The sequence below is a fragment of the Oratosquilla oratoria genome, chromosome 8 (assembly GCF_046742065.1).
Source record: "Oratosquilla oratoria isolate Oo_2021 chromosome 8, ASM4674206v1, whole genome shotgun sequence".
NCBI classification, from domain to species: Eukaryota; Metazoa; Arthropoda; class Malacostraca; order Stomatopoda; family Squillidae; genus Oratosquilla; species Oratosquilla oratoria.
The window spans coordinates 12,501,939-12,511,185 of NC_134784.1; the positions used below are offsets into that span (position 1 = coordinate 12,501,939).

The 9,247-nt window shown below is 44.7% G+C and overlaps 1 protein-coding gene across 1 annotated transcript in view; it reads right to left on the minus strand.

The window, feature by feature from the left end:
* LOC143027582 (uncharacterized) overlaps positions 1-983 on the minus strand; it is a 53,039-nt gene extending 52,056 nt beyond the window's left edge. The window contains exon 1 of the mRNA XM_076188914.1: positions 1-983. This exon is cut by the window's left edge and continues 335 nt beyond it. Within this exon, the coding sequence (XP_076045029.1) occupies positions 1-318 (318 nt within the window). The 5' untranslated portion in view covers positions 319-983.
* Positions 984-9,247: the final 8,264 nt, after the last annotated feature.

Sequence of the window (9,247 nt, forward strand, 5' to 3'; positions counted from 1 at the left end):
AAACCGCTGAGACTCTATGATGGCGTAGAGTTCCCGGAAGTTGCCCACGTGGAAGGCGACGAGCCCTCTCGCTCTCAGCACGGCCTCGTGTTTGTTGAGGTCCTGGAGGTGCGGGTGCGCCACTGGCAGAGACCACAGGAAACGGCCCAAGCGATCCAAGTCGCCACTCTCCTCAAGCGTCTCGCAGACGGCAGCTACTTGAGTGGCGGTGAAGGAGAGTGTTGGGAGGGCCATCATCGGCGTGGGGACTATGGGACCAGAGGTCGGAGGGCTACTAGCCGAAGTGGCGCTTACGTTCGCGGCTAGTCCGAGCACCATTTTTTTTAACAGTCACTACTGACACCTCCGTATCAATCTATACACAACACAATCAAGTTCACTGACAGGGATCACAACGTAGTGAACTTCGGTGAGTCCAGGTGTTTACAGTGCGGACGGGCCCGCCGCGAGCCTAGACGTGCTGCTCTTGCTACACTCACCGTCCATGTGGACATTTGGTTCGACAGCCCCTGCTCCTCTTCCGAAGGGGTGGAGCTTGACGACCAACGCGGCGACCTTTCATACCTCGTCATCACAGTGGCCACACTAGCGTCACTGGCTCCGCCTACGCTTCTTCCTGTCTTCTGATTGGCCAAGGGGCTTTGTGACGAGAGAGGTGGACGGGAGAGGGGCGGGGTGAAGGAGAAGGGCGGAGCGTCCAGCTTCCCTCCCGTGCCCGGTGCGCTCTCTGAGAGCCACGATACCGAATCCGGCCTAGCCCACGTTGGAATGCAAATAGTTGTGGATTGAGTTACAAAGTACATTGTTTTGTGGCTGATGTTTGACATTTCAGCTGGCCCGGCTCTTCCTAAATGCGGTGAGGGTGTTACAACATGGAGTGGCTCATGTCAGCCTTACAAAATCCCCGGCCACATTCCTGGCATTTTAGCCCTCATGCTTGCCATGTGTTTCGTATGAACAGACTCGTCTCTGGCCACCGCATACCTCGGACGCATCAGTTTAGAATAACCCTCATAGACATTAAGGGAGGGGGCCGGGGGAGGGGGAGATATCGGAGGTAACTACAAATAAGTTCATTAAGTCATCATTGTTATTTGATTTACAAGCTTCTGAGGTTCCGTACGGAACCAGGAGTCACTCCTTGGGCGTGTTATTGACAATCATTGAAGTTATTTATACACATCCTTCCATTCCTAGTGAATTTCCTATTAGGTTATCAATAGCTGGGACATTAACGTTGGGGTGAAATAAAGTTTTTTTCATAAATTTCTTCAGTTCTTTCCTGTTCTTTTTTTTCAAGGCAGATGATTATGACGATACATTCATCTCTTCATCTGGCCTTATGTTTTTCTTTTTGGTTTTCTCTCCGTGTTTTACCTCTTTCCTCTTAATTCCCTCTTCTCCCCCTTCTCATAGAGCCTTCCCGACCAATTCGTTCCGTCACTACGGTTCTCCCCGAGTCGGCGGGAGATTCTTCGCTTTTCCATCCAGAGTCGGCCTCATCGAGACCTCTTCGCCGCTGAGGCGCCTTCCTCCCGCCCTCCACTTACTCGACTTTGCTCCCTGTACCACCGAACAGTTATTACCTCCACATTCTTCTTCACCACGCCAGTCTTTTCCCATCGCTGACCGACCGACCCTGTGCATCAACCTTCCCTTACTCTGTCTAACACCTCTGACGTGCCACCATCTCCCCGTTTCTTCCCCAACTTCCCCGCCGCCTACCCCTTAACCACCACCACCCCTCCCGCTTCCGCCTCTCCCTTCTTCTCCTCCTCTTCATCCTCTCCTCCTCCTCCTCCTCCGCACTTCCTCGCCGTTCCCTTCTTCGTACGTCTGGTGGTGGTTGTCGTCGTCCCTGCCGGCGAGTGACATTAATGCAGTTAACATTTGATAATGTCGGGAGCTGTCGGCAGCTTCAATCTCTTGTGGTCTCGTGGGTCGAGGGGTCCTCCGTCTCTTCGGCTCTTCTTCTTCTTCGCCTTTGTCGTCCTCTCTCTCTCTCTCTCTCTCTCTCTCTCTCTCTCTCTCTCTCTCTCTCTCTCTCTCTCTCTCTCTCTCTCTCTCTCTCTCTCTCTCTCTCTCTCTCTCTCTCTCTCTCTGTCTGTCTCTCTGTCTATTTACCTATCTCTCTCTTTCTCTCTCCTTTCTCTCTCCTCTCTCTTTCTGCCTCCTCTCTCTTCTCTCTCCCCTCTTTCTCTCCCTCCCTCCCTCCTTTTCCTTTCTCTGCCCCCCCCTCTCTCTCTCTCTCTCTCTCTCTCTCTCTCTCTCTCTCTCTCTCTCTCTCTCTCTCTCTCTCTCTCTCTCTCTCTCTCTCTGTTCCCTCTCTCTCTTCTCTCTCCCTTCCTTATCTCCCTCCCTCCCTCCTTTCCCTTTCTCTCTCCCCTCCCTCTCCTCTCTCTCTCTCTCTCTCTCTCTCTCTCTCTCTCTCTCTCTCTCTCTCTCTCTCTCTCTCTCTGTTCCCTCTCTCTCTTCTCTCTCCCTTATCTCCCTCCCTCCCTCCTTTCCCTTTCTCTCTCCCCTCCCTCTCCTCTCTCTCTCTCTCTCTCTCTCTCTCTCTCTCTCTCTCTCTCTCTCTTTCTCTTTCTCCCCTCCCCCTCTCTCTCTCCCCTCCCCTCTCCCCACCTCTCTCCCCACCTCTCTCTCTCTCTTTCCCTCCCTTTCTTTCTCTTTCTATCTCTTTCTCCCCCCCTCTCTCTCTCTCTCTCTCTCTCTCTCTCTCTCTCTCTCTCTCTCTCTCTCTCTCTCTCTCTTCTCTGTATTATGGTCCTCATCATCATTTTGGTCTTGCCTATCCACCTACCCTCTCTTTCAGATACTGATGCTGTCTTCGAGATGGTGACGGGTGTTTGGTCTACTTCGAAAAGTTTTGATTCCTTTGCGGAGAAACCGTCCGTCTTCATGAACTTCATCGCTGAAGTCTGGAGATCCCTATTCTAATTTCATTCCTTTTTCCTTCTGGAGAATGCTCTTAGCACGTGATTTCTTGCCATCGCATGGCTAAGATTCAAACTTTTTCCCTCCTCACCAGTGCATGGGAGATTAGTTATGATGAGGGAAGGTGGATGATGAAGCGTGGCTTTCCGTTACTTCGTGGGACTGGCTGGTCTCCTCTTCTTCTTGCCGCTGCTTCCGTCAGTGGGAAGCGTGGTAGCCAGGATACCACAGTTAGGCTCCTTTCACACGTATCGACTTTTCGCCGTGCGTTGTCCACGACACGACGTCGTGCTTTAAAGTAAACATGGATGTCTATGGGCGCTTTACTCGTGGTCGTGACGTGTGAAAGTGCCCCTAGACGCTTATAGTTATTTGAGAACACGGCGTCGTGTCGTGGACGGGGGACGGTGAAAAGACGATACCATTTCAGACGACGACGCTAGTCCGAGTCAACTCTGCATCAATACACACAAGCGCCCGCACACACGTACACAGAGACGCATGAACGGACACGCGTGCACATCATACATGTATACACAAGTGTGATATTTAGGGAGTACGAGAAAGGACTCCACGAGTGTTGCTCCTGTCATGCGTAATACAGTTAGGTCAATACAAATAAGTACAATGCACACACACACACACACACACACACACACACACACACACACACACACACACACACACACACACACACACACACACACACACACACACACACACACACACACACACACACACACACACACACACACACACACACACACAAGGTCATACGAGCCGTGAGCTCTCTTCCGGGAGGGAAATAACTCGTTTACGAGTCCAGCACATGATCCAAATACCAAGGTGAAACACACACACACAAACTCGCGTGAAATATTATAAAATTATACTATGGATAATACATAAATGCGCATGCCAAATCATAAATGACATTCATGCATACAATGAAATCAAAATAATGATCAAAGTACTGAAGTCATATTTTTCGGTTACTTGTTCATAAGTGGACTCTGAAGTAAGTTTTAAATGAATAGTTATTTAGAGAACACCAAACATCGTAATACTGTCATCTTCATCGTCAATTGGGGCGTCATACGCCAGGGAACGCGTTGCTTCACTCACACGCCTTCACGGTCTCTCCGAGGAGCAAGCTCCCATGCAGCCACCCTTCCTATAACAAAAAACTCGACAGGTTCGATCAACTTGCTTAAACAATGAATTCCTGTGGGCGAACGCCCTCTTCGTCTCCTCCATCGAGGGATGTCTCTTGTGGAAACAAGAACCCTGCGAGTGGGATCAACGTCAGTGAAACGTTGTGACACATGCCCATAGTGCTGGAGGAGTTGACGTTCATGAATTATGCTGAAGGTAACTGGACTAAACCGAGTCTCATAGTATAGTCTCTGGTTTGATATGAAGTCATTCCAGCGATACTCATGATTTTCCGAAGGTATTTGGCATCAAAGACTTCTAGACGCCTCTTCAAGTTAGCATTCTGTGTCTATGTCTCACATGTGAATTACACATACAGATTGACCTCTCATTAACGGACGGACTAAAAAGGAGGTAACGGTGTCCGTTGATGTGAATAATCCGTTGATTTGGAGTGGTTTGTGTGTGTGTGTGTGTGTGTGTGTGTGTATTGGGGGGGAGATCACCTCTTAAGTTCTATAAAATCATAGTACAGTATATGTACATACATATTAATACCAAAATACCTGTAATGGTGTAATTAGTATGTACTAATACTAATAATACTGTACTATTGTAATTTTTATTTACCTTATGTGGGGAGAGATGAGTCTTCTTTTTGCCGTGATCGTATAGTGGGACTCAAAGTAGCAACTACTCTGAGTCAGAGGAGCTGCTATACTCCACTACAGGTGCACTGCCAGGATGTGTTGGCAGTGAGCGCGAGGTGCCTGGCTGTGGTGACAAAGAGCGCGAGGTTGGCTGTGGTGACTCTAATTCAAAACCTTGAAAGTCTGGTTCAGGAGTGGTTTTCCGCTTGAAAAAGGAGTCCAATTTTAACTGTTTCCCTTTCTGATACTGTTTACGAATCAATAATTCTCTTAAAGTGCGCAAATGTTCATAATAAGCCTGAACGTCACCGTTAGCAGAGAGATCAACGTAAGTTATGAGCGTGTCAATAGCCTGGCGCACCTCCGACATCTTGGGTTTAACCGCTACTACCTCCTCTTCCGATCACGATCTTGTTAACTTGTAAACAAAACAAAGTGGGTGCCATCACACCAGCATCCACTCAGCGGACAAACGCCGAACTAACGGACGCATTCACCCTACCCGCGAAATTTAGACTGTGGGACCATACCAGCGGATTTTATCCGTTGCATCCGATATCCGGTAATGCGGTGTCCGGTAATGAGAGGTCAATCTGTACATCATTCATAATAATTTTATTGCATCTTATATACCTTAGGGTGTTGGTTAAGCACTTTAGACATGTAAAAAAAAAAAATCGATTGAAACAGACCGTCTATTCAATGAAAACGGTAAACTACATACCCTTTTTTTATCCATTGACGACCAGAAACATTCTTCTGCATAGCCTTATACTTTATTCTGGTTGCTGCCTGCCTGGCGATTTCATTCAGTTGAATGAAGTCTCCAAGGAAGGGTATCCCAATCCCCCGCTACACATCTCGAGTCAGAGGCACAGGATGCAACGATAGACATATGAAAAACGACCCAAAGAATAAAACCTGGACAAAAGTAAAAAGAAACGAAAGTGTAAAGGGATGAGTAGAATCAGGAGGAAAAATAAATGGAAGACTTGAAAATACCTATGGAAAAAGAAAGAGATGTTACATAACAAAAGGTATAAATGGAATGGAATTTAAACAGGGTTGATAATTAGAGAACTCGAGATGACGCTAAGACGCGGGAAAAAATAATCAAGATGAGAAAAAAAGACAAAAGACCACATTCAGAAGAACCAAGAAAAATGGAAAGAAGGGAAAAGAAAATGACAAAAGGTTGACACATAAGTCCCACTAGATGGCGCCTAAAGGAAAAGTAAACGAGAAATTTGCTATAGGACATAATATAGAGCAAAGGCAGTTTATATGCATACATACATACATACATACATACACACACACACACACACACACACACACACACACACACACACACACACACACACACATATATATATATATATATATATATTATATAAATGTTTTGGTCAAAGTCTTTCTCGTAAACAATTCCTGTTAGATGCTAAAGTACAAGTGGTGTCAATGATTTTTAGAGAACATTTCTCTAACTTTCTGTATTTCCTTTTTTCTTCATAATTCAAGCTCTGTAGGAAATAGCGAAAGGCTTCAGAATGTTGATTCATTTTACCGACAGCTGTTTCAACCATTACAAATGGTCATCTTCAGGGTAATACACTACATGAATACAAACAGGGTAATTAGAATATTCAGGGGAGAGACACTTGGGAATTGGGAAATTTCATGTTTCTATTTTTCCGTAGTGGAATCCAGCATATTGGATCACGTGCCAGTTTTGTAATCTATCTGCATGTGTATGTATGTATACATGTATATCATATATATATGTATGCCTGTATATGTATATATGTATACGTATATGTATGTGTATATACCTATGTGTATATATGTTGGTGTATACATACGTATGTATGTATTTGTATACACATGTACGTATATATGTATATGTGCACATGTATATACATATATATATATACATATATATGTGTATGTTAAAGACAGATTGAACATTTTTAGAAGCTCTGCCATGGGATTCGAACCCTGACCCGTGCGTCGATAATCACGAGGCCAAGACGCTAATCACGAGGCTAAGACGCATGGTCGCTAGCGTCTTGGCCTCGTGATTATCGACGCACGGGTCAGGGTTCGAATCCCATGGCAGAGCTTCTAAAAATATATATATATATATATATATATATATATGTGTGTGTGTGTGTGTGTGTGTGTGTGTGTGTGTGTGTGTGTGGATGTATATATGAATGTATAAGTAAACAACACCGTAATCCTTTGCACCTCCATTTGATTGTTGAAAGAAATGTAGTGGAGTCTCATGGGGCAAAAGTGAACACTGTACTTTTCGTAATCACACTACCAATGGTATGGAAAGTTAAGAATAGAAAAAACATATTTCTTTTTAAAAGACAAATGCTGGATTAATTTAATGTTTTCTAGACATCTGATTATATTTGGTTGAGGGGACAAGTAGCTTGGTCAATTATGATTTGTCATGGTTTTATACTTCCTTTCTATTTAACGATTAACTTTTATGCCCTATTCACATTAGCGCTTTCAACCTCTGCGGTATGAACATCGGCGTTTCAATTGCAATATAAATCAGTAGAGGCAGTCACACACAATTTCGCGGTTAGATATCTTTATGGATGGGGATGATAGGTGGTAAATACCATATAAATGACTAGTGTAGGCCTTATGGTCTCTTGCAGTCTCTTTAATTCTCTTGTTCTTATGTAATTTTTCCTTGACCATGCGGTACCGCAGTTGAAACCGGTAGTGTGATCAGGGCCTTATGATGACAATTTTTGTTTTATTATTATTCTTTTTATTTATCTATTTTTTAACTTTCAAGAATTCCCTCAACGTTTCCTCTCATTTTTCCTGGGCTTTGGGCCACATGCAGCTGACCAACCATGGTTTATGTAGATAAATAAACTCTTTCTGTTTTTTATTTGTGTTTGGTGCATATTCCGCTACGGTAAGATTCTTCTGTTTCTTCCATGATCATTCGTGCTCCACACTGTGTATGTGTGTTTGTGTGTCTGTGTGTGTGTTTCCTGTCACTACACAACACACACAATACATAACACACCACTCACGCAACGCAACGTAACTTACCATAGGAACAACACAACACACCACACACAGAATATATCACACTATACACACATGCGCATACACACTTATACACACACGCATGTACACACACACACGGTGCGAACTCCAGGAGTAGATCAAGAGGCAGTGTAGCCTTCAAGCTGTTATCGAAGGCATCAATGAGAGGCTAACGTCAGCACATCCGGGCGATTACCCTCTATGTGTGTGTTGGGATGTCGCCGATGGCCCCGCGGGCAACTCGTGGAGATGTCACACCACGGGTTTCTTTCCGCGGTCCCTGTCCGCAGCCCGTTCCGCTCCAGTCCTAAGCAATGGTTAGAGAATATTGTCAACCTCCATTTCCGCCCCAACGGACATCCATGTACTAGGAATTGTGTCACTTATTGATGGTTTCGTCTTATTTGCGATTTGTTAGTCTTGTCGCAATTTTCTGGTTGGATGTGTGATAACACCTGTGAGTGTTGTCTTACAGAATGATTATATCTTGTACTTTTTTCTTTGATACAGGTCGATCGAAGATATATCAAAGATTGATAAAATTGAATAATAATTCTTAGAAAGTATTTCCTCAATTATTCAAATGAAAATGATAAAGATGATTACCGACATTTTTTTTTATATCGGCCATATTTTCTATCATTGTCAGTCAAACCTTTCTTCAGTCACAACTATATTTGTGTACTAAACTGAACTTCACCCGTTTTAATTATCCTTCTCACCAATCTAAACGATGGATGCCCTCAAACAGAGGAAAATATACATTTGTGTGTTTGAGAAGATAAAATGAAACCTAACCTCGTACCACAAAAAATCTGAGAGAATATTTAAGAAAAGTATGAACAGACTAGAATACTGAAATATGTTACAAGCCTTCATTAAAAAAATCAGGATATGGCTGTATGAAAGATGAAATACTGTATTTGGGAAATATACACGCGCGGGCGCGTGTACACATGCATAGATAAACACACATACACATACACATTTGGTAAGCCGTGGTACGAGGGTGAGGCGTAACAGAAAACACTAATGTGTTTTATTGCCTCTTTTTTGAAACTATGATTGTCACGGAGCCTAGAATGACTATTTGCTATTAGGGAGAAATGGGGGCTATGGAACTTGTAGGTGTATGCAAGTAGGTGTAGGTGTACTCGTGGTGCACAACTGCTAGCTCTGACGGTCATGGCCTGACTAACTTGGCCCTCCAACCCACGCGGCTCTGCTTGCTTGTTGTGCCACATTAAACGTTTGGGCACCTAGCTAATCATCTAGGGCTACAATCACGTGACCCAGCCTGGGTGGCGTGGGGGTGGGGCCAACCGCTGAGCACGCCGCCCCTGACACCGCATGGCCCGCGAAGGCCCGCGTGGCGTCAGAGGAAAACAAAACTCACGCAAAATACAGGTGGGGAGTAG